This window comes from Podarcis melisellensis (assembly GCF_964234715.1).
Source record: "Podarcis melisellensis genome assembly, chromosome: 11".
NCBI classification, from domain to species: Eukaryota; Metazoa; Chordata; class Lepidosauria; order Squamata; family Lacertidae; genus Podarcis; species Podarcis melisellensis.
In genome coordinates this window covers 8,799,734-8,825,711 of record NC_138543.1, presented here as the reverse complement: position 1 = coordinate 8,825,711, position 25,978 = coordinate 8,799,734, and the positions used below count along the sequence as shown (strand labels likewise).

At 44.3% G+C, this 25,978-nt stretch overlaps 1 protein-coding gene across 1 annotated transcript; it reads left to right on the top strand.

The window, feature by feature from the left end:
* Positions 1-1,116: 1,116 nt before the first annotated feature.
* Positions 1,117-25,930, top strand: SLC35D2 (solute carrier family 35 member D2). Its single transcript, XM_081930742.1, has 12 exons — positions 1,117-1,346; positions 4,491-4,524; positions 6,803-6,889; positions 8,701-8,768; positions 13,246-13,317; positions 15,926-15,994; positions 17,930-18,032; positions 20,462-20,554; positions 21,698-21,765; positions 23,287-23,365; positions 25,591-25,673; positions 25,770-25,930. Exons 1-12 carry the CDS (start codon positions 1,189-1,191, stop codon positions 25,870-25,872), a joined length of 1,017 nt encoding a protein of 338 aa, XP_081786868.1. The 5' UTR covers positions 1,117-1,188; the 3' UTR covers positions 25,873-25,930.
* Positions 25,931-25,978: the final 48 nt, after the last annotated feature.

Here is a 25,978-nt window from a genome sequence, read left to right as displayed (position 1 = left end):
CCTGGCGTGCTCTGGTCCATGGGGTCACAAAGAGTCAGACACGACTAAACAACAACAACAACAAAGCAGTACCACTCCCGGGTTTTGGATGAGAGTCTCTCCCAGCTATACCTGGAGATGCCAGAGACTCCCGTGTGCAATCTTCTACCACTGAGCTTCAGCCCTTTCCCACCCAAACTTACAGAATTGCGTGTATAGGCCTTAAACCTTAATCGGAAGTCATGCAACACTGATATCCCAAGCCACTGACATCAACAAAACCCACATTTAGGAACTAGCCTTAAGCTACCTGTCATTTTGAACCTTTTAATCTTTGAACATACCTGTCCTACTCCAAGGAACACTGGAGATGGGAATCTAGAAAGAAAAGAAAACTGTATCAGATGCAATTTAAAAACAAAACAAGATTTAGACAACTCTCTTTTGTGTGGGGTCGCGAAGAGTCGGACACAACTAAACGACGAAACAACAACAACAAGACCTCAAAATTCCTATCACAGTCCCCAGTGGCGTAGCGTGGGGGGTGCAGGGGGGGCCGGCCGCACCGGGCGCAACATCTGGGGGTTAGGGTTAGGGTGCGCAAATCCATGGGTTAGGGGGCACAAATCCACGAGTTGGGGGTGCAGATCCAAGGGTTAGGGGGCGCAAATCCACGGGTTAGGGGGCGCAAATCCACGGGTTGGGAGCGCAAATCCACGGGTTAGGGGGTGCAAATCCACGGGTTAGGGGGCGCAAATCCACGGGTTAGGGGGCGCAAATCCACGGGTTAGGGGGCGCAAATCCACGGGTTAGGGGGCGCAAATCCACGGGTTAGGGGGCACAAATCCACGGGTTAGGGGGCACAAATTACTTGCCTTGCCCCGGGTGCTGACAACCCACGCTACGCCACTGTCAGTCCCCATAACTCTTGCCCGGGTCATGGGTCAATGCCAGCGCGCCCTAACCCGAGCGGCCTGCGCTCTGCGCTTCCTGGAGAGGCGAAAGCGGCACCAGAGGGCGCCCCCAACTCAGCGCTGGCGAGAAGTTTCCGCGGGAGCGCAAGAGGGCGCGTTGCCGCTGGCGCCGCCGAGTGGGTGGGGACGGGCGGGCTGGCTGGCTGCGATCTCCTTCCTGTTTGGCTCGGCTTCCTCCGGCGGCGGCGGTGGGGATGCCGCGCGGAATGGCCAGGCGCCCGGGTCTCGCCAAGAGATGAAAGGCAGCCCAGAGGAGAAGCCGGAGCCGGCCGCTTCTGCCGCTTCTGCCGCCGCTCCCCCTTCCCCTCTGCTCCGGCTGCTTTCCGCCCTCTTCTACGGGATCTGCTCTTTCTGCATCGTCCTGGTCAACAAGGCGGTGCTGACGGCTTACAGGTGAGGAGGAGGAGGAGGACGAGCACCTGGACGGCTGGCGATCCCGCGCACCGTCGGTGGGGGGACAAACCCCCAACTTCCCCCTCCCCGATCGTGGTTGTGAGATCCGGTTTCTGCCCCTGCCCCATTCAAAAGCTACTTTTCTACCCAAGACTTCCTTGCAGCGTCCGTCCCCGCCGCCCCTGGGCACCGATCCTGCTAACTCGACGGCAACCCACCCACCCCATTTGTCCCGTAGTTTCCTGGCTGGGCCACAAACCTCCTTCATCGGTGCTTCTCTTTCACCCCCCTCTGTAAATAATGCTACCCCCCCCCCAATCTCTTCTTGAACTCACACTTGCATTTTGCAAGGTGTTTGGTAACTGGGAAGCTCAGTGTGAGAGCATCAGGTTTCCTGTTCAGGTCTCTTTGGGGAGACAGTGTGGTGTAGTGGTTAGAGTGTTGGGCACTGGAAGAGACCAGGGTTCAAAATATCCCTGCTGGGCCATGATGCTCTGGGTTGACCTTGGGCCAGTCCCTCCATCTCAGCCTCCCAGGGTTATTGTAGGGATTAATGAGGAGGCAGAGAACAATGTGTCCCTCCGTAGAGGAAAAAGTGAGATATAGAATTCAAAAAATATCCTTCGAAATTTGGGCAGCTTTTGCTCTGGTGGCAAAGGTTGAACTGAGCTCCAGCGCTTCTCAGTCCAAAGTTCTTGCTCAGCTGTTGCTTTTTCTGGTGGTTAGCCAGCTTGAGAGAGTGGAAATGCAGGAATGTGTTTCATGAATCATACACATGCAGTCAAAATGAACAGCTTTCATGGCTCAAGAATGCATTCTTCAGGAATTTCTCTTTTTTAATTTGTTTATCCATATATTTCTAAACCCTTAAATCAAATGCAAAAAAAAGCTTCTCAAAGCAGTGTCCGCAGGCCACACGGCAAGGTAAACTTGTGCAAATAAAGATGTTTTAAGATGGTATCTAAAACTAAGCACAGAAGACACCTATTTTAATATGTGAATTCCTCAATACAGGCTGTACTACATTACAATCTCCCATTTCTTTTAGCTGTCAAACTCAGATATCACACAGGACAGCTAGCAGTGCTTCTCCAGCAGATCACAAAGGACAGGCTGACATGTATTAGGGCTGCCATACATTCTGATTTTCCCAAACTTTACTGGGATTTCAAAGGTGGAATTGACGTCCAAGGAGAATTTCTGAAAGGTGGCACTTTGTCCTCGATCTTAGACAAGTCAAGAGGAAAACCACTTTTTTTGGGGGGGGTCTTAAAAATGCTCAGCAACTTTGGGGTGTCCTGTTTTTTTGTGAAACATGGCAACCCTAATGTATGGATAAAGATGGTCCTTCAAATGGACTGGGCTTTATACAGTATTTGAATAGTTACCTCTTAAATTTGGCCTGAGAGCATTTTGACTGCCAGCGGAGATCTTTAAGCAGCAGTGTCTGGACCACTATGGCCTTGGTCCAGGAACAACTACAGCTGTTGCATCAGCTGGAACTGATAATGGGCATTCCTAGCCTCAGGGGGGACCTGAGGCAACAAAAGATGGATCAAGTAGCACCCCCAGAATGTGGAGCTCTCCTACAAAGAGAGTGCAGCCCCATCTAGAACCAGCAACAGGCCTATCTCCTGGACATAAGGTAAAGGTAAAGGGACCCCTGACCATTAGGTTCAGTCGTGGCCGACTCTGGGGTTGCGGCGCTCATCTCGCTCTATAGGCCAAGGGAGCTGGCGTCCAGCTTCCGGGTCATGTGGCCAGCATGACTAAGCCGCTTCTGGCGAACCAGAGCAGCACACGGAAATGCCGTTTACCTTCCCGCTGGAGCGGTACCTATTTATCTACTTGCCCTTTGACGTGCTTTCGAACTGCTAGGTTGGCAGGGATTGAGCAACGGGAGCTCACCCCGTCACGGGGATTCAAACCGCCAACCTTCTGATCAACAAGTCCTAGGCTCTGTGGTTTAACCCACAGCACCACCTGTGTCCCATAGGAGCCACTCAACCATAGATCCTCCATCTTGAGCTGTGTGGAGAGGCGGCTCTTTGAAAACTAGAACTTCCCATAGGGCAAGATGGCTGTTGAATGGTCCTGTGGTTGCAGTTGACGGGGGGAAAGAGTCCCATCTCACACAGAACAGCAAGAGCTAGATGGGGGGCAGCTTTCCCCATAGGGCCAGATGGTCCTCAGAAAGCCCTGTGGTGGCTGCTGGGAGAGGAATAGGCCTCCTCAGTTGGGATATAGGAGCTGGATGTGATAGATCGCCAGATTCATGATTAAACTCCCATCAGCTCCAGCAAGCATGGTCAACGGTCAGGGAAGATGGGAGTTGCAGTTCAACATCATGTGGAGGATCAAAGGTTCCCTACTCCTTCTGTAACATGTAAACTCCACTGGATCACAGTCTTGAGCCTGTACAGGCGAAATAACTCCTGGCTTTGGGGTCACCTTCCATGTGCAAAACTCTTCCCTCGAGTCAGAAATAGCCCTTTTGTGAGTGGAAGAGACTTTCTGCTTATAGAAGGTCATCTTTGCATCCCACCATGTAACATTTTTTAAAAATTATTTCCAAGTAATGAGAAATAGTTTTACAGTTGTGGTTTCTCCCCAAGGCTTGCTGGGAACTATAAAGTTCTATGAGAAGACCACATCTCTGTAGCAGGAAATGTTCAATGCGATCACAAAAGTACAATTCCAAGCAGCTTGTGAAAACAATGGAAGTTTTAGTCTGGAGCTTCAGAACCAGGAAGCTTTTTCATCTTTCTTTGCCAAAGGAAAAACAAGTCCTGCCAGATTAGAGAAATAGGTTCATATGCTGTTGATGGGAATTGCACAGAAAAATTGCCAAGTAATCTGTACTGTCAACTGTTGCTTGTCTTGTATTTCAGTTGTCATAAAAATATTGTATTGAAAAGCTAACTGAACCCTCCCCCCCTGAATTTGCACTAACCTTCTTTGAAAGGAGATAAGCCAATTTTATTTTCCTTCAAGCAATATCAGAACCTAACTTGAAGAGCTGTTATATTTTCTTTCCTTTTATCAACATCTTCAAGAGCTTTGTTTCTTTCTGAAATAAAAAGAGTTGTCTAAATCTTGTTTTGCTTTTAAATTGCATCTGATACAGTTTTCTTTTCTTTCTAGATTCCCATCTCCAGTGTTCCTTGGAGTAGGACAGGTATGTTCAAAGATTAAAAGGTTCAAAATGACAGGTAGCTTAAGGCTAGTTCCAAAATGTGGGTTTTGTTGATGTCAGTGGCTTGAGATATCAGTGTTGAATGACTTCCGATTAAGGTTTAAGACCTATTCACGCAATTCTGTAACTTTGGGTGGGAAAGGGCTGAAGCTCTGTGGTAGAAGATTGCACACGGGAGTCTCTGGCATCTCCAGGTATAGCTGAGAGAGATTCTCATCTAAAACCCTGGAGTGGTACTGCTTTGTTCTTGTTGTTTAGTCGTTTAGTTGTGTCCGACTCTTCGTGACCCCATGGACCAGAGCACGCCAGGCACTCCTGTCTTCCACTGCCTCCCGCAGTTTGGTCAGTCTCATGTCCCTAGCTTCAAGAACACTGTCCAACCATCTCGTCCTCTGCCGTCCCCTTCTCCTCTTGCCCTTCATCTTTCCCAACATCAGGGTCTTTTCCAGGGAGTCTTCTCTTCTCATGAGGTGGCCAAAGTATTGGAGCCTCAGCTTCAGGATCTGTCCTTCCAGTGAGCACTCCTTCAGAATGGAGAGGTTTGATCTTCTTGCAGTTCATGGGACTCTCAAGAGTCTCCTCCAGCACCCTAATGCTAGTCAGTGTCAATACTGAGCTACGTTGACCAATGATCTCACTCAGGACATGGTACTGTAGCTTCCTATGTCCCATCCTGTGAGATGGGAGAGCCCAGACAGGGCCCCTGTAGCTTCCCCTATATTGCACCACCATCTCTGGCTTCATCACCTGATCAGGATCTTGAGTCACATGTCACATTTCGTGTGTTGAGAAGGTGCATGTCTGTCGCAGGGGCGTTCTCTACTCTTGAAGGTTTCGTGCTACAGACATGCACCTTATCAACATGTGAAATGTGACAGTAATGTGGCAGAGGGGACATTCAAAGCTTCCCAGTGCCACTGCCGTTCTGGATGTGCAGTGCAGACTGTGACCAATTTGCATGGTGGTTATGTTCTGGACCCCCATGTGTGGGCCCACTTAAAGTCACTCTGCCTCGTTCCTCCCCCTTCCTTTTTAAAAAAATACATTTTTATTGGGTTTTTTAACATATCATTTCCAACAATCAAATGATTTTTCATTCTTTATCACTTATTCTGCATTTCTTAATTTCTCTATTACTCTTAATTATTATTAACTAATAATTGTTCTCATAGTCTTTCTTGCAATATTTCAAATAGTCCTCCTTACAAAACTTCTTGCTGTCCTACTAGTGTAGTCTGTTCATTACAGTTACTTTTCAAATAGTTCGTATATTTACTCCAGTCTTCTAAGAATCTCTGGTCCCACAGGTTTCAAATCCTTCCTGTTAGTTTAGCAAATTCTGCATAGTCCATCAATTTCATCTGCCATTCTTCTTTTGTTGGTAATTCTTCTTGCTTCCATTTTTGTGTCAATAATATTCTTGCTGCTGTCATATAAAAACAACTTACAATCCTGTCTATTAATATCATCTCCTACAATGCCAAGTAAAAATGCTTCTTGTTTCTTAATAAATGAATATTTCAACATCTTTTTCATCTCATTATATACAATTTCCCAGAAGTTTTTCACTTTTTTACATCCCCACCACATGTGATAGAAAGTTCCTTTCTTTTCTTTACATTTCCAACATTTATTACTTGTTTTATACATTCTAGCTAATTTCACAGGGGTAATATACCACCTATACATCATTTCCATCACATTTTCTTTCAAAGCGTTGCATGCAGTAAATTTTAATCCTTTTTTCCATAGTTTTCCCCAGTCTTTTAACTGTATATTATACCCACAATCTTTGGCCCAATGTATCATAACTGACTTTACCTCTTCATCTTTCAGATGCCATTCAAGCAGCAATTTATACATTTTGGACAAAGTTTTATACTTGTTATTCAATACTTCTATTTCAAATTTTTTTTTATTATCATCAAATCCTTTCTCCCCGTTCCTCCCCCTTCCAGCTCTGCCCCATTCTGCCCCTTTTAGCAATGTTTTTGTGACATTTTGTGGTCACTTCCAGGTTTGGCGCAGTGCAAATGTGCGCGGTCACACACATATCGGACACGCCTAAAATGGTTGCTGCCATTGGTTAGGATCTGCCTCTACTGATGAAGTCTGCAAACATGGAATGCCTGTTAGAATTACTGTGCAGCAATGTAGCTTTTCTGCAGACTAACAGAGAGTGTTTTGTGATTCACCCACCCGCATATTGGAAATAGTATTTTGCTGTTGCGTACATGACTGTTATTATTTTGTTTTTTAGATGGTAACCACTATTCTGATCTTATATGTGTCAAAACTGAATAGAATCATTCACTTCCCCGATTTTGATAAGAGTGTTCCTATGAAGGTAAGACAAAGTGCCTAACTTTAGAAAGCGAAAATCCTAATCTGATGCTATGTTATAGGTTGCATAATATAATCAGTGCTTTCGAGCTTTTTTGCCCCATGCTTGTCTAGGCGCCATAGGGAGTACTGAGTTTTCTCTCCAACAAAGTATGTAATGCTAAACCATGGCTTACTGCAGGCATGATGATGATGATAATAATAATAATAATAATAATAATAATAATAATAATAATAATAATAATAATAATAATAATTTATTTATACCCTGCCCATCTGGCTGGGTTTCCCCAGCCACTCTGGGAGGCTTCCAACTGAATATTAAAAACAATACATTATCAGACATTAAAAACTTCCCTAAACAGGGCTGCCTTCAGTTGTCTTTTAAAAGTAAAATAGTTGTTTATTGCCATCTGATGGGAGGGTGTTCCACAGGGCTGCTTAGGGAAGTTTTTTAAGTTTGACGTTTTATTGCGCTTATTCTGTTGGGAGCCGTCCAGAGTGGCTGGGGAAACCCAGCCAGATGGGTGGGGTATAAATAATTTTTTTTTTTAATTTTTTTAAGTCGAACAGACTTCTGGAACGGATTCTGTTTGACTTCCAAGGTACAACTGTATATGAATAGCATCCTTGCTTCTCCCTGCACCAGTTCTTATATAGCCAAAAAGGCAGGAGTCGCTTGCAAGAGCAGAGGGTAACAGCCAGTTTCTCCTCTCTCGCGCTCCTATTCATTCAGTTAAAGAGTGGACTTTGTGTTCAATGCTGCCTCTGAATTGGTCCCTACCTGGCGAACTGTGTGTTGTGTAGATCCATACTTTTTCAGCCCAGATGTTGGGCTGGAAACGTTAGAACAAACATAGGCTGCAATTCTCTACAGTCATCTGGAAATGAGCCCCATTGAACACGAAGTGCTCCAAGTAAACATCCATTAGATTTTTAATCTTTCAACTTGGCCCATGTTTATTGAGTCTTTACAGCAGGGGTGTGGAACCTTTGGTCCTCCAGATGGTGTTTGACTCCAACTCCCATCAGCCCTAGTCAGTGTGGGATGATAGGATTTGGAGTCCCAACAAATTCTCCACCCCTACTTTATAATGTGAAATGGTTGCCTTCCGCTGCCCTCTTGTTAGGCTTAAAGGTAAAGGGACCCCTGACTGTTAGGTCCAGTTGCAGACAACTCTGGGGTTGCAGTGCTCATCTTGCTCTATGGGCCGAGGGAGCCGGCGTTTGTCCGCAGACAGCTTCCGGGTCATGTGGCCAGCATGACTATGCCGCTTCTGGCGAACCAGAGCAGCGCACGAAAACGCCGTTTACCTTCCCACCAGAGTGGTACCTATTTATCTACTTGTACCTTGACGTGCTTTCGAACTGCTAGGTTGGCAGGAGCAGGGACCAAGAAACGGGAGCTCACCCCATCACGGGGATTCGAACCGCCAACCTTCTGATCGGCAAGCCCTAGGCTCTGTAGTTTAGACCACAACGCCACGCGCATCCCTTTGTTAGGCTTAGTGGGGTCAAAATTGTGGTTGGTGTAAACATGACGTGTTGATTTTTTCCTTTATTTTATTTTCATGGTTCCTGGTATTCTTCATTTTTGTGAGATCAAACTTCTTTTATTGAAATAAGCAGGGCCTGGAATGTTGTATAAAACATTGCCAAAGTTCAAAAGTGGCAATCATTTACAAAGTTTGCCGCTTGCTGTATTTACTTTTTTCTCTCTGTGCTGGATTGTATGAACTAACTGGAATAGATTTCTTCCACAGTTTCGGGAAAAAAATTGGTTTCATTCTAAATGGTACCCTCATTTTGTTCCAGCTGTTTCCACTTCCTCTGATTTACGTCGGGAATCACATAAGTGGATTATCAAGTACAAGCAAGTTAAGGTACAGCATAAGTTGGGTTGTTGCCGGGCAGTTTGGTTTTTATTTAGCCCCTGTAAGTGAAAATGTTTTGAGACTATTAGAGCCGTGCTGTAGCTACATGTTGATTGAATGAGAGCCATATTGCCACATCCACAGATTGTTTTGGACAACACACACTGGGTCAAATTGCTCTTATGTTCTGCGTGAGGCAGTTAGAAGGGATTAGTACATACCTTCCGTTGATTTGATTTATTTTATTTATTATTTATTTATTTAAAAAATACTTATGTACCTTCCACTCAAAGTATCAAGGTGCTGTTCGACAAGATATAGAAATTCAATCAAACATAAGCTATATAAAGCAATAAAAATAAGAAGAATGACTGGCAAAAAATAAATAAATCTGAACCACTGAATATGCCTATCAGTATAGTGCAGTCGGTAGAGCATGAGAGTCTTAATCTCAGGGTCAAGGGTTCAAAAGATTCCTTCCAACTGTATGATTTTATGAAAAGCATTGAAAAATCTTCAAGAGACGTCTGAAAGTTAACAGCAAGGAGGCCTGCAGAGAGAGGGCAGGGAGAGTATTCTCTGCATGCGAGTAGCAACGTTAAAGACCTGACTTCTAGTTGAAGCCCCTTGGGCTTCTGAAACATGGGGAACTAGCAGAGCTCTTCCTGATGAACTCAGTGACTCAGCTGGGATATAAAGCCTTTGTTTATCAATGCAAGAGCCTTGAACATATGCCTTGTGGCATATGTGTAACCAGGTTTATGTCCACCATCTATGTGAAGTTGGGGTTGCCATATTTTGAAGAGCAAAAATAAAGAGGACGCTATGACGGCTGTTCAATAAATGCAATTTGTCTCAAATTTTACCCCTGAAAAAGAGGGCAGGTCCTGGATAAAGAGGAGCCCTACCCAAAGTACAGCTCTGAGAGGAATTGAATCTTTTATTTGGAGTCATTGCGCACCCCCCTTGAACCTTATGCCCAGTAAAGAAGTTCACGCACCAGGATGTAGAGGAAGATAGGTTTATTGCATGAAAATAAAAGAGGCTGAGCACACAGATGCTCCTTCAGGCTGCTAGGTAGCAAACACCCAGGCAGTAAATCGCACAATACACACACACGGCTTAATTGTAAAGTTACCTCAGCCTGGAAGTGGGTGTACAGTGGTACCTCGGGTTACAGATGCTTCAGGTTAAAGACTCCGCTAACCCAGAAATAATACCTCGGGTTAAGAACTTTGCTTCAGGATAAGAACAGAAATTGTGCTTCAGGTTAAGAACAGTTTCAGGTTAAGAACGGACCTCCAGAACGAATTAAGTACTTAACCCCAGGTACCACTATATCAGTGTGGCACAGGCCCATGCTAAAAGAAAAAGGGGAGGCTGTACTCTGTCTTGAAGCAAGCCGAGTGCAAGTCAGGGATAGAGATCTATGCTTTCCGTGTGAGTTGAGCTCTCCGCTTCCGTTTCCTATGCCAGCAAGGCAGCAGAATCTCACGCCCATTCTTTGATTTGCGGTCTAGTGAAGTGCCGGGATAATTCTTGAGATCATAGAGCAAAGAGGGAGGAAGACGACGGAGGGAGGGAAGGGGGAGTAAGAGACCAAAATATGACCTCCAGTAAGAGAACCTAGATAATCAGCTACAGGGATCCCGTTGGAGCTGTGAGCTACCTGACCATTGGAAATGTGGTGTTTAATTATAGTTTAGGTTCCACCAGGGCTTTTTTTTCTAAGAAAAATGTTTAGGGGTACAGTGGTACCTTGGGTTACATACACTTCAGGTTACATACGCTTCAGGTTACAGACTCCGCTAACCCAGAAATAGTACCTTAGGTTAAGAACTTTGCTTCAGGATGAGAACAGAAATTGCACAGCGGCAGCAGGAGGCCCCATTAGCTAAAGTGGTGCTTCAGGTTAAGAACAGTTTCAGGTTAAGAACGGACCTCCGGAACTAATTAAGTACTTAACCCGAAGTACCACTGTACTCTCATTTTCCTACTCATATTGAAATACTGCCCCTCAATGAGGCCAAACTTAGATTCACAAAATACAGTGGTAACCTCTGGTTGCGAACAGGATCTGTTCCAGAGGCCTGTTCACAACATGAGCAGAATGCAACCCGCGCCTGCGGGTCGCAATTCGCCGCTTCTGCGCATGCGCGTGACATCATTTTGAGCATCTGCGCATGCATGAGCAGCGAAACCTGGAAGTAATTCTTTCCAGTACTTCCGGGTCGCCGCGGGACGCAACCTGAAGCAAACGTAACATGAGGTATGACTGCATTTAGGGGTATGCGTACCCCTGCGTACCCCCAGGAAAAAAGCACTGGGTTCTACTGTAATTTGTGGAGAAGGGAGGGGACTTCTTGGCTGAGCGAGGGGACTTTCTGGCTGAGCGAATATCACAATACTTTAGTCATTTGAACCATTGTATATTCCTGTTTGCTGAGATATATTTGAAGCGGAAGGGACACAACCTTAATCTCAGGAAGACCGTATGCTTCCCGAATCATAATTTTACCCTTGAAGGAGGATTTTATTGTTTGTGTGAAGCCTGGTTCCTACGTACAGGAGGGTGGTGGTTAACTTTCTGGTGACTTCAAGTTTAGTGTGCTGATGTTTTCCGTAAGCATTAGCGATCATGATGTTTGCTGTACCTTCTTGGCCATGTTTCAGATAATAGCTAGTGTTTTATATTTGATTCATGCTAGCTCCATGATCTCCAGAAAGGAAGCATGTAAAAAATTGAGACTAGCCCCCATCGTTACACGTGGACAACTGGTGCAGATGCTTTAGCAGAGATGTCACATGCTGTCAGCTGCCTGAACAGTGTTTATGGGAACCAATGCCCACAGAGCCTCCATCTTTCCAGAGTTCTGACTCCATTTACTGGAGCTCAGCCCACTCACAACTGCATTTGGGCTTGGGCAGCCACTCCTGAATCAGATGAGAAATAAAGCTTAGGTGTCACCAGTGTACTGATGCCATCATGCTCCAAAACTCCTAATGACCATATCCAATGTTGTCTTGGTATGGGGTTGTTGTATTTGTAGAAGTCTTTTAGACAGTGTAGGCCTTTGGCTTTCCAGGTTTTTATCGGGAGGTTTTGTGCTGCGTGTTGGAATAGTGGGTGATAGGCCAGGGGGATGGGGATAGTTTGCCTACTTTTCCCTGTGTGAACCTGTTCAGAGTTGTGGGGATTTTCTTTAGATTGTGTTGGAGAAATGGGTATGCTGTTGTGGGGGATGTTTTTGATGGCGTCTCTCTCCAAATAGACCCATTGTTTCGACTCATCTTCTAGAATATGCTGGATTATGTGGTGTACTTGGCTGGCAATGTAATATGATTCTATGCTGGGGATTTCCCATCCTCCTTCTGAGGAGGGGAGGTGCAAGTATCTGGGACGTATTCTCAGCTTTTTGTGTGAGAAAATAAACGAGTGTGGGTTTTTCCTGCCACTTCTGGAGTTGGGTTCGGGGAGACCCTACCCAATGTTGATGTTTGTCCTCAGGGACAAAATGGCGCCTTGTGGAATCTGCTGCTCTCCGGACTGTTCAGTGCAAGGAGGAATGAAATCCCTGAAATACAATGTCTCCGGTACCCAACCTGAGCAGTCAGCCCAGGAGGTTACCATAGTCAGTGGTCTCAAAAGTGGCTGAAAGACGTGAGTGGCACACCCTCTCTCAATAAAAATCATCCATTCAAGCAACCAAGGCTGATTCAGCCCCAATACCTTTGACAGTGACTGCCCTGATGCCTTGGCCTATAGCTAGTGATTGTTGGGAGACATTATATCATTTATTTATTTATTTAACAAGAAGCATAAATATTTTTTTTTTAAAAAAAACCTCTTCTTAAATGGTTTGCACAAAACCTTAATTGACTCATTGCTTCTTATTTCATGCTTATAATTTGCTCTTTCTCTGAGCAGAGCCCATAGTGGCTAACAATGGATGCAATAAACAGCACAATATTAAAATGAATTAGTTGGCATGAAATACCATTGCCGCAGTCCAAAGCAGGCGGTGGCACAATAAAACATTGCGACAAAGCAATCCTCGTGGTGCTCCAAAAGCCAATGAAAATAAATAAATTCACTTTAACTCGGCGCCTGACATCCATAGAAAGTGAGGGACAATTGGAGATCTGTATTGGGAGCTGATCTTAATTGGAGATCTGTACTCAGCTGATCTTAAAGCCCTCATCGGTTGATGCTATGACTTTTTCTTCATTGAATATTGCGCTGTGCAGAGTTCCAAGTTTTGCTTAATTTTTTGAATTGTCACTTCCAGCTATTCTGTTGTGTTTGGCCTGTGGTGTCAGACTGACATTTGGCCGCGACAGAGGCTGAGAATTTGTTCAGGCACATTTCTTAATGCAGGATGATATCATTAGCAGAGACAAAGAAGCATTAATTGTAATAAAAAAAAACTTGCAACTGACATGACATGGATATTTTTTCCCTCTCTTTCTATTTTAAAAAATCTAGTTTGCCAATGTTTACAGTCCTTAGGAAGTTTACCATTCCTCTTACATTACTGCTGGAAGTGATTGTTCTTGGGTGAGTATTTGCCTCCCATTTTTGAAATGCCACTGCCATCTATCAGATAGGCTATCTGGCCAGAATGCATGGATGAGTACCGTAGTTCCTGTTGGCTAATTGAATTTTGATGATAATATTCAGGCTTCTCAGAACACTATGCACTGGGTACAAAGCGGACACCAGTTAATCTACGAGCACTAGAAACCTGCAGCAAAAGAATTGGCTTGTTAGTTTGACTCAGTATGTGAAGTTCAGCCCTTCACCCCATAATACCCTGCTGGTTTCTTGGCCCAACAGTAGAATAACAGCAGAAGCCACATCTTCTACAAAGCTCTCAAAGGTACTGTGCACATCTGGACCTCATAACCTTGACCTCCCAGACTTCCCTTATCTTCTCCTTCTCATTGGCTCCTGATTTTTCCATGCCCCAATCACATATTGTTTTCCAGATGTTTGTAGCACACTGCTTTCTTCATTTCATTTCCTTTACTTACCTTGACCTCCTTGTATTCCATCTTCTCGAACCTTCTTCAGGTTCCTGTTCTCAGTTCATTGCCAACATGACACCCTTCCTTCATCTTTCCTTTCCACTCAGTAGCCTGCCTATCGTGCTTTTCCTGTTCCTACGGCCTGGGAGAGATGATCCCAACTAAACTGACAGCTGTTCTTTGCCTCACAGAATTTGGATCACAAAGATTCCTTGCTTCCAGAGCATTTGGAATATTTGTGAACATTATAACATCACACCATCTCAGCCAGGCTGTGTCACACAATACAGTAAAGATTGCAATATGCCTTTGAGTCAGGCTCCTTAATGATTGGGTCATAAAGGGTTTTCTCCTATTAATGTCCCAAATCGAATTTATTTCACTCACACATGAAAGGAAAAGGATTTCCATTTTCTGTGGAGCACATAGGCGCTGACTCCATGGGGCCTGAGGGGGCCCGAGCCCCCTCAAAAATTCGTTTGGGGGGGCTCTGCCCCCCCAATAATTTAAGAAAATTATTAGTTATATTATGCTTTGTAAAATCACAAAATTATGTTGGTGTTTTTTATTTTCCTTGTTTGACGATAGTTACCTTTTAAAATACATTCAGTAATGAGTTAAAACAAAGCCACTCCCGATCTAGAGAGGGGGTGGGGTTGCGGGCTCTCGACCCATCAACAATCTCGCGGGGCTGGCGTCAGCCCCGCGAGAAGCGGGGATTCCCCCTAGCTCATTAATATTCACCGCCCACGGCGGCAGCCAATCGGCTGCCGCAAAGGGCAGGCCCTCACAGGTTCACTTAAGGTTGGGGCAGCCCGGGGCTCGCCCCTTTCGTTCCCCCAGCAGCAGCGGTTGGGAGGTCTTGGGCCCCCCCAATATTTTTTATAAGTCGGTATGGGCCCCCGCCCCCCCAATATTTTTTATAAGTCAGCGCCCCTGGTGGAGCATCAGACACCGCCCTAAGCAAGAAATTAGAGCTGCAAGGCTCTGCATTCTTGCCGAAATCAGATGAATCATGTACAAATTTGGAATGTAGGTTATTGGGATTTATTATGGGAGTTCCCAAATGCTTTCATAGCGGAGAGGGAGGATGTAATCCCAACTCAAAGTTAGCACTGAGCTTTTGCAAGAAGCCCAGGGCATTGCAAGAAGTTCATCGTAAAACCAATTAGCAATTTGCATAGAGTATTTTCAGGAGTCTACATATACTCTTGTCTTAATGCAGGGGTCAGCAAACTTTTTCAGCAGGGGGCCGGTCCACTGTCCCTCAGACCTTGGGGACGACGACTATATTTTGAAGGAAAAAAATGAACAAATTCCTATGCCCCACAAACAACCCAGAGATGCATTGTAAATAAAAGCACACATTTGACTCATGTAAAAACACCAGGCAGGCCCCACAAATAACCCAGAGATGCATCTTAAATAAAAGCACACATTCGACTCATGTAAAAACTCGCTGATTCCCGGACCGTCCGCAGGCCGGATTTAGAAGGCGATTGGGCCGGATCTGGCCCCCTGCCCTTAGTTTGCTTACCCATGTCTTACTGTAACTGTCTCGTCACTGAATCATTAAGTATACAGTCCTATACACAATTGTCTGAGACTGTACCGCGGGACAAAATTGTGAGTAAACCTGTCTCAGATTTGCATTGTAAGATACAGATGACTCTGGAGATGCATTTGAGCTGGTGCATCAGAAACAAATCCCTGGAAAGGCATCACAAATGATCCCTGGCTTTGACTGACCTATTTGTAAGACAGAATGGGAGCATAGGCCTTTCACTGAGCCAGACCATTACTCTATCTAGCTCAGCATTTTTTGCTGTGTCATCCAGGGTTTCAGGTGGTCATATTTGCCAGCTCTTCCTGAAGATCCCAGGGATTGAATCTGGGATCTACAACCCTTTTTAAAGGAAGCTTCAAAATATTTTAGAATGGGGGGAAATTGGAATCTTGTCAGCCTCCAGGTGCTATATGATTAAAAGAAATAAGCCTAATTCTTTTGTTTCATTCTGCTGTGTCACAAACCACTTTCTGAGATGCATAATGCTGGTTCAGATAAGTGTTTAATTTGATTAGTGTTCATCCTAATTATAAACTGAATGGGATCAACCATACGGTTTCTCTTTATACAGGAAGCGCTATTCACTGAGCATTGTAATTAGTGTGTTCGCAATCATCCTTGGAGCTATCATAGCAGCAGGGTAAGGTTTTAAAGTCCTTTCCTTCTGTGTTGGATCGTTGTTTCTTGAGTGTACCACGAGAATGAAACCATTTCGTCAGGAACTGTCAGAGGAATTAGTGCAGGAGATGGCTGCACTATTCCGCAGATGCTTTTATTCTGCAGTCCTTTACATCACATAATGTACGAGCCACATGGGACCATTTGACTGATGTCCATGTGGCCTTCAGTCGCCATTTCCAGCTGGTTCTTTCCCCACCCTGCTGCCCTCAGTGGCGGTCATTGGGCTCTCAAATTTCAGCAGCCCTAAAATTTGGCACACCTCCAACTCTCGTTCTCAGTTGTGCAGTGCTGTTGTGTTGCCCTCCGCAGCACGGAGCCCCGTGTGGCCGCACCAGTTGTGCCGCTCTAAAACCGCCTCTGTTTCCCTGATGATTGGTGCTGGAGACAGCAGAGCAATGCGCTGATCTGTACACGCCTCAGCGACTCTCAGCACTGGTCCACTGTTTTCCTCTCCTTTGACAGCACACTGCCTTTTCCATACCATATAAAAACTACAACTAAATCTCTCTTCAGTTCCAAAAGATGGGCTGTTGTTGGAGAAACACAAGTCCAAGGCTTCCTTGAGTGCTTGGAGTTATTTGCACTATTCTTTGGATCTGGGGCTATGAAATATGAAAATCACTTAAAAACTAGCTTCAGCTGAGTCAGTACTGCATTTCGTGTTTCTGCTAAACATAAAAAGTGCTTGCTCTCCTAAGCAAAGTCATTTCTTCACTTCACTCTCATTTACTAACCTTGTACTTCTGCTGGGAATTGCCCCAAGACACAGTAGGTGACACGGGTGGTGCTGTGGTCTAAACCACTGAGAATTGGGCTTGCCGATGGGAAGGTCAGTGGTTCGAATCCCCGCGACAGAGGAAGCTCCCGTTGCTCGGTCCCTGTTCTTGCCCACCTAGCAGTTCGAAAGCACATCAAAGTGCAAGTAGATAAATAGGTACCGCTCCGGTGGGAAGGTAAATGGCGTTTCCATGCGCTGCTCTGGTTTGCCAGAAGCGGCTTAGTCATGCTGGCCACATGACCCGGAAGCTGTCTGCGGACAAACGCCGGCTCCCTTGGCCTATAGAGCGAGATGAGTGCACAACCCTAGAGTCGTCTGTGACTGGACCTAATGGTCAGGGGTACCTTTACCTTTACCTTTTTACAGTAGGTGAATGGTTTTCCTGTATCACCACAAAAAAGGAAGGTACCACATTGAGCAATATATTTCTGCATCGCAGGGAGTTGAACTAGATCAGGGTTTTCAAAACTTGGGGCACCAGTTGCTTTTGGACTTCAACTCCCATCATCCCTAGTTAGCAGGACCAGTAGTCAGGGGTGATGGGAATTGTAGTCCAAAAAAACAGCTGGAGACCCAAGCTTGGGAAACCCTGGACTAGATGATAGTTGTGTTCCCTTCCAACACAACAATTCTATGAGTCTGCAATAGTTATATAGGTGGGGAAATGGTCTCAGACCTAAGGGAAGATTCAAACCCTAGTCATGACCCACCAATAAACTGCTACCAACTTGTTTGGGAGGTTTGCACAGCACAAGCTGTGTCGAAGTGAACAGGGGATATTTAGCTGTAATACTTGTTAAAAGTCCACTCATGGCTATTTCCTGCCCATCTCTTTTGAGAATTAGTCTGATTTTGGCTCTTGGTTGCATAGATCAGCTAAGTCACCACTGGAGAAGTTGCCAGGAATGAATCGGAGCGATTTCTGAGTGAAATGCTATCTGGAACTGTCCAGCTGTTTCGTTTCATTTGCTGTTGTCTTTACTGCTACGGACTTCTGAACGTGCTGTTAGTGTCATCAGGTTTTATAATATGGAACTGGTTTGGGAAGGCAGCAACGCATAACACTGTTCAAAGGATGCCTTTTAAATGCCTTCATCTCTATATTCTCTCTTCCAGATCAGATCTAGCTTTCAGCATGGAAGGCTATGCCTCTGTGTTGCTGAATGATGTCTTCACAGCAGCAAACGGTGTTTACACAAAACAAAAAATTGACCCCAAGGTAACTATGTGGGGATTTCATTTCCACGAAAAACCAAGGAATGATCATCTTTGTTCTAAGAATTTATGGATATGTTCATAGACAGCCTTAATTAGGACTTGAGTAAGATTGTGAAAGTCAACTTCAATTTTGTACATACTGTCCCTGCTAAGAGGTTGACAGTACAGGAGTTAAATATTTAGGTATTTAGTTAATGGTTTTCCAGCTTTGGCCTTCACCCTGATGTCATGATTCTAAAAGGATGTGTCATCTTTCTAAGAAGCCAGAAACATCTCAGAAAAGGAAATCTAAGATTGGCTAGCTGCTAGATCAAGAAGGAAACTGATCTTTATGCAAACATAGACACAGGCAGCTTTGTAAATCTGGGCTAAAGTCTTGGGAAAGCTGGGCTGCATGGGGCATGCTGCTAGGTTGACCAGCCTATGATTCAACCATCAGCAAAATTCAGTTATCTCATTAGCTTCTCTTGCCTTTACATGGATTTGGATTTGATATCCCACTTTATCACTACCCGAAGGAGTCTCAAAGCGGCCAACAATCTCCTTTCCCTTCCTCCCCCACAACAAACACTCTGTGAGCTGAGTGGGGCTGAGAGACACCAAAGAAGTATGACTGGCCCAAGGTCACCCAGCACCTGCATGTGGAGGAGCAGGGAATCGAATCCAGTTCACCAGATTACGAGTCCACCGCTCTTAACCACTACACCAATTTCCTGTATCCTTCATTAGACTAATTCAAGAGATCTTCACATAACTGTTATGAGATCTTTTTGGATTAAAAAAAAATGCACGGTGTATGGCAGCCATGCAGTAACATTTTAGAATGTTATTCCTTGAATCCTTGCTGAACTCACTTTGGGAAGATTTTTAACAGCCCTGGTGTGTTGCAGTTTGGAGATGGTTAGAACAGGCACATAACCACTAGGTAGTAAAATTCAGGCCATGTTTCTTCATGAGAAAAAATGAGCAGAGCATAGTAGTATGTAAATGGGCTTTTACTGGCAGTTTCAGAGTTTCTTCCCCACCTGCTTGTAACATAGTTCTCTTCCATCCTCCTGCCTACTTCTCAAATATTGATCTTCTGCTTCTTAGGAAATCTACTTCTGTGTTTGCTATCTTAGCCATTTGCTGTCACCACCTTTGCTGGGTTCAGCTTGTTTTGGGGAAGGGAGGGCAGAAAGGAAGTTCACATCATATATGATAGACAGAGCACCGGCTAGACAAAGCACGATTGTTGGCAGGAGTAAGACCTTCTCCCCTTTTCACACGTGTGCTCAGAGACCTGCACTGATTTGATTATTTGCTACCAGGCCAGGTTCAAAACGTTACTATTAGTATACAGAGCACTTAGCAACTTGGGACCAGTTTACCTGACATAATGTTTTACTCCATATATTCCCACTTGACTGCTTCTATCTGCAGAACCTTTCCTATGATAAAGGTAAAGGGACCCCTGTCAGTTAGGTCTAGTCGTGGACAACTCTGGGGTTGCGGTGCTCATCTCACTTTACTGGCCAATGGAGCCGGCGTTTGTCCGCAGACAGTTTTTCCGGGTCATGTGGCCAGTATGACTAAGCCGCTTCTGGCGAACCAGAGCAGTGCACGGAAATGCCGTTTACCTTCCCGCCGGAGCAGTACCTATTTATCTACTTGCACTTTGACGTGCTTTTGAACTGCTAGGTTGGCAGGAGCTGGGACCGAGAAACGGGAGCTCACCCCATTGTGAGGATTCGAACCGCCGACCTTCTGATTGGCAAGCCCTAGGCTCTGTGGTTTAGACCACAGTGCCACCCACGTCCCTTTTCCTATGATAGGTGCCACATAATCCCTGTTTAGTGTTTGCCAAAAAAATCAATCTTTTATTGATATTAGGCAAGCAGCGTTTTGACACCTGCAAAAACATTTTGTTTAGACAAACTTGCCTAGATGCCTGGAATACATTTTTCAGTTTGTTGCAGGGTTTAATTTTTTTGAAGGTTTTAAATCATTGTTTTAATTGTTTTTACCAATAAGGTGTGTGTGTGTGTGTGTGTGTGAGAGAGAGAGAGAGTGAGAGAGAGAGAGAGAGAGAGAGAGAGAGAGAGAGAGAGAGAGAGAGAGAGAGAGAGATTCTCTTTGAGGTATTTTACAATAAAGTGGTATATAAATAAACAAAAGATGGTAAGATGTTTGAGTGAGTGTCTACTCCAATTTTGGTCAGTTTTAACCAGGCCTACACAAACATTTCATAGGCGGGACTTCACTGAGTTGATTATTTAGTAAGAAACCTCTTGTTATTGAAGCATATATTACAGAAACTGCAAGCATATATTAAATGGATGAATTGCTTTCTTGCTAGAGTGCCATTAGATCTTTAAATACAAACCCCCACCCGTGGCTGTTAAGTGATCTTTAACTAGCTTGTCAAACAGGTGTGTCTGTTTTATACAGGAGCTGGGAAAATATGGAGTCATTTTTTATAATGCCTGTTTTATGGTAATTCCTACAGTTCTCATAAGCTTCTTCAGTGGAGACTTCCAACAGGTAAGCTCTGCTTGCAAACCACTTAAGCCATTGTAATACATCCATTGACTTGGATCCTCATTTCTGTTCTCAGAATGGTAGGAGTTTCTCTTCAGCTCATGGAAAGAAGATAACTTAGGAAAGTTTTGAGTAAAAAATCCAGGGAGAGAGGGTTTCCAGGGACCATGCGCAGATGGTCAACAAAGCCCAGGGTCAGCATTATGGAACGGTTCCCTAAAATTCATCAAGGCAGGCATATTTCTGACAATGAAGAGGGACTATAACCACTGGAAATTAGAAGCATGACTGCAAATAACAATTGGCAACAAAATAATAATAATAATAATAATAATAATAATAATAATAATAATAATAATAATAATAATTTATTATTTATACCCCGCCCATCTGGCTGGGCCTCCCCAGCCACTCTGGGCGGCTTCCATAAAAACCAAAAATGTAAATTAACAGTCTTTCTGCCCAATTGAGAACAAGTGTGTTTTAACTAGGGAAATGTTTTATGCAGATGGTTTCAGGGGTTGGGTAGCAACACTTTTTGAAAGAAGGAGAAGGAGAAGGAGGAGGAGAAGAAGAAGAAGAAGAAGAAGAAGAAGAAGAAGAAGAAGAAGAAGAAGAAGAAGAAGAAGAAGAAGAAGGAGGGGTTAATCCTTTGAATCTTGCAGAATCAAAGTCTTCCTGAAAATGGCCATTAAAGCCAAATGTAAATGGAAAGAATTGATTCAAATTTACAAGGGAGTTCCCCAACTGCAGAGCAGCCAACAGCAAACAAGTCCTCATTTTGCAAACTTGGTGCAACAGGTTTGAGAAATTAGAGAGATCGCAAGTAAACATGGGGCACAACTTAAATTTCCTTTGTTTTATCTTCTCTGTACATTCTAAATGCATTTCTGGGGTTGAAACTGACATGAAAACAGCACATATCTAACCTTTTGTGGGGGTCTTAAGGAATAGGTCTTTAGATCCATCTTGATTGCAAGTGATATTCAAGGAATGCTGGCGGTTAAATTCAGAGCAGACACCTTGGTGCAATTCTCAAGCATCAGATATATCAGCCTTGTCATCTTTCTGTTTATTTAACTGGGTTATTAGAATATCTATTTTCAATAAAACATACCTAAAACATGTCCTTCTTTATTTTTATAGGCCACCAACTTCAAGGAGTGGACAAATGTTTTATTTATCTTTCAATTTTTTCTTTCCTGTGTACTGGGGTAAGGTGTCTTTGACAAGTAATCGCTGACTGGGTTTTTTGTTTTGTTTTTCATCCGGCAGATCTGCTATTGACCTTTATATAGTCAGCAGGTTGGGATAACAGCTAATAACGACAGCAAAAACCTAGGAAGATCAGAAACCCGATTGGTTCAAATAGGGTTTTAATTCCCCATCTTTAAGGCATTTTCCAGGAAATTCAGAACCATGTAGTCTGAAGCACAAGGAAGGTTGGGTGGTTATCTATCAGGAATCCTTTAGCTGTGATTTCTACATGGGACTAGATGATCTTGGGGTCCATTTCCAACTTAACAGTTTTATGACTCTGTGATGATATGATGCAGAGCAGCGGCCCTCATTTCATTTGTCTCTGACTGAGCAAGCGTCAGGCTTCTGGGAATTCTATCCCTCCCTCAGTGGCAGCAAGAAACAAAGAAAACAATGAAGAGTTCTGACTAATGAGTTTATTCAATCATCACAACGAGACAAAAGAATGCAGTCTGTCTCCCATTAATGGCGTTGCTCCAACTGAGCTCCTTCCCCGTCCTTTCCTAGCAACAGCACTTTCCCTTAGGGTGGCTGACAAGGGCTAATTGTCTCTTGAGTCCTTTGCTCTTGTTCTCTCAATGGATGGCGGGTTCTGGGAGAAGAGGGGTCAGAAATACTCTCCAGTTATAACGTGTCAGCAGGCTGCTCTGACTCTGTCTCCCCTTCCTCTTCTCCCAACACCTCCCAACTCTTCTGTTCGCCTGTCTCTGAGCTGTGACCTTCCTCAAACCGCCGCTCTAATTCAATACAGTCGTACTTTGGTTCTCGAATGGAATGCGTTCCGGAAGCCCGTTCGACTTCCAAAAAAGTTCGAAAACCAAGGCACGGCTTCCGATTGGCTGCAGGAGCTTCTCGCACTCAATCGGAAGCCGCGTCAGAAATTCCGCTTCCAAAAAATGTTTGCAAATTGGAACACTCACTTCCAGGTTTGTGTCGTTCGGGAGCCAAAGCGTTCGAGTTGCAAGGCGTTCCAGAACTAAGGTATTATTGTACTGCCTTACTATTGTCTGGAAGCTTCCGGAGAAAGGGGGCAGGTATTTCCACCATTCCTCCTCAATCTCATCCCCTTCAGTCAAGTCTCTGACAGCAGGTTGTGTGGCAGTTTTGGAGAGCCCACATCAGGGTGGATTTGATTTAATAATTGGATTTAAATTAAAAAAGCAGATTTTTTTTTAAATTTTTTTAATCATTTATTTTATTTTACTCTGGCCCACATGGAAGGATGTGAAAATTGTATAGTCAAACATGGATGGTGAAGTCCACACAAGCACAGGTTTTTATTTAATCATCTTATACATAAGTCTCCCAGCTCAACTTCTTTTAGATCACGCTGGAGGTGTTAAAAATATATACAGCCCTGTTTAAGAGGAGCAGTGAAATGATGGTATCATAAGTTTGCAATCCTGTGCGTGCATGCTTGCTTCTGGGAAAAGGTGCACAGGATCAAGATACTTTTTTTTTTTTTTTTACTTTAGGTTCCTTCTGATGTATTCTACAGTCCTCTGCAGCCATTATAATTCTGCCCTCACAACCACAGTGGTTGGTGCTATCAAGGTAAGCGAAACCAACAGGACCTGTTGATGAGTGACAGCATCAGAACTAGCTATGGAATCCATTCAGATTTCATTTTCGTCTTCCGATAGGGAAACTTAATTTGTTTGAATGACAGTGCGTTTGCTAAAGAGAAATGGATTCGACGGGATACGCCACAGACGATTCTTTTTGTGGGCACGTGAATTTTATTTTGGTTAGCTCGTAAAATGGCAGAGACGAATTGTTCCTGAGCCTATATTATCATGATAGGCAAACAGGCATCTTGGACCAGTAAGACAAACACCTAAGAGGTCAAGTTTCTATACAATAGGAGACAGTACAAGACGTATGAAGACTGGGTCTGGTCTGAGTAATCTTATACAGGGAATAAATTGGAAGGGGGGGGTGGAATTTCTCCAGACATGATTTCTTAAGGGGAAACCATATTAGGACTCTAATATGTCTGTGCTTATCTGTAATGCTATGCTCTATTGACATTGTACTGCGGCAGTTCTTACCATTTTTGCTTTCTTCGCTTCTCTTCTAATTTTGGTATTGTTATTTTTGAAAATCAAAATTTAGAAATATGATAAAGGTTTATTTATTTTGGGGAAGAAAAGCAAACCCTGAGAGGTGAACAAAGAGGGATTCATTAATTGCCCTTAAAAAAAAAACCTTTATCATGAGAACTGGGGGCTTATAAATACTGTGGACATTCCTAGGATTCTGAAGATGTGGACAGTGCCATCATGAAGGCCAAATACGTCTTATCTGCAGTTCATAGCCTGATGAGATGCTACTCACTGAACAAATATCTCTTGTTTCCCCAGGAGGGCAACACAATGTTTCAAATGAAGGGAGATTGCTGTGTGCATTAAAAAACAGAACAGCATGGGGGAATTTTTTTCTGCTGCTGCCATGGATCCCACATATTATTATTTTGAAGTTTTATTGAGACATACAGTGGCACCTCAGGTTAAGTACTTAATTTGTTCCGGAGGTCTGTTCTTAACCCGAAACTGTTCTTAACCTGAAGCACCACTTTAGCTAATGGGGCCTCCTGCTGCTGCCGTGCAGCTGGAGCACAATTTCTGTTCTCATCCTGAAGCAAAGTTCTTAACCTGAAGCACTATTCCTGGGTTAGCGGCATCTGTAACTTGAAGCATATGTAACCTGAGGTACCACTGGAGTGGCCATTACTAACAACCCAAAAGTACATGTTAGTTTCAATTCATCAACATTAGATCAGAATATTTTCTTAACCGCTTGTAATTCTTGAGAACAAATATGCCTTACAGCACAGTGATACTAGGAGAATATAATAATTGTAATAATAATTTATTTATACCCCGCCCATCTGGCTGGGTTTCCCCAGCCACTCTGGGCGGCCTCCAACCGAATTTGAAAAACAATACAGCGTCAGACATTAAAAACGTCCCTAAAACAGTTGTCTTTTAAAAGTAGAATAGTTGTTTATTGCCTTGACATCTGGTGGGAGGGCGTTCCACAGGGCAGGCGCCACTACCGAGAAGGCCCTCTGCCTGGTTCCCTGTAACCTCACTTCTCACACCAAGGGAACCACCAGAAGGCCCTCGGTGCTGGATCTCAGTGTCCAGGCTGAACAATGGGGGTGGAGATGCTCCTTCAAGTATACTGGACCGAGGCCGTTTAGGGCTTTAAAGGTCAGCACCAACACTTTGAATTGTGCTTGGAAATGTAATGGGAGCCAATGAAGATCTTTCAGGACCGGTGTTATATGGTCTTGGCGGCCACTCCCAGTCACCAGTCTAGCTGCCGCGTTCTGGATTAATTGCAGTTTCCAAGTCACCTTAAAAGGTAGCCCCATGTAGAGCACATTGCAGTAGTCCAGTAGATAACTAGAGCACGCACCACTCTGTGAGACAGTCTGCGGGCAGGTAGGGTCTCAGCTTGCATACCAGATGGAGATGGTAAACAGCTGCCCTGGACTCAGAATTAATGTGTGCCTCCATAGACAGCTGTGAGTTCAAAATGACTCCCAGGCTGCACACCTGGTCCTTCAGCGGCACAGTTATCCAATTCATGATCAGGGAGTCCTCCACACTAGCCAGCCCCCTGTCCCCCAAGAACAGTACTTCTGTCTTGTCAGGATTCAACCTCAATCCGTTAGCTGCCATCCATCCTCCAACTGCCTTCAGACACTCACATAGGACCTTCACCGCCTTCACTGGTTAATAAGTTAAAGCATGCCTCTTAATTTTTTTCAGAATGTGTCCATCGCTTACATTGGAATGCTAATTGGTGGAGACTATATCTTTTCCGTGCTGAACTTCATAGGGCTCAATATCTGGTGAGTGGGGTTCCTGAATTGCATGCCCAGTTCACATGGCGGACAGGAGACATGGCCTTCTGACTGTGTGTGTGTGTTCTCTGCTTTCCCCTTCAGCATGGCAGGAGGACTGAGATACTCGTTTCTAACCATACGGGGAAAGGACAGTCCTAAGATCTCCACAGATGAAGAAAAAGCATTGCCAGATGCCAAGAGCTAGCAGAAACAAAAGGCAAGAGAATCTGGGAGGATGCAGGCTCCTGTGGAAGTTCAACGCAGAAGTGAGACAAGGCATGATCTTGGAAAACAGCCAGCCGCAGGCATGT

Bases quoted from the DNA above. Each gene is read 5' to 3' on its own strand.
- SLC35D2 (XM_081930742.1), top strand. From the start codon at position 1,189: ATGAAAGGCAGCCCAGAGGAGAAGCCGGAGCCGGCCGCTTCTGCCGCT. The intron at 15,995-17,929 runs GTAAGGTTTTAA...TCTCTCTTCCAG, and splicing joins GGAGCTATCATAGCAGCAGG to ATCAGATCTAGCTTTCAGCA. The intron at 23,366-25,590 runs GTAAGCGAAACC...AATTTTTTTCAG, and splicing joins CAGTGGTTGGTGCTATCAAG to AATGTGTCCATCGCTTACAT.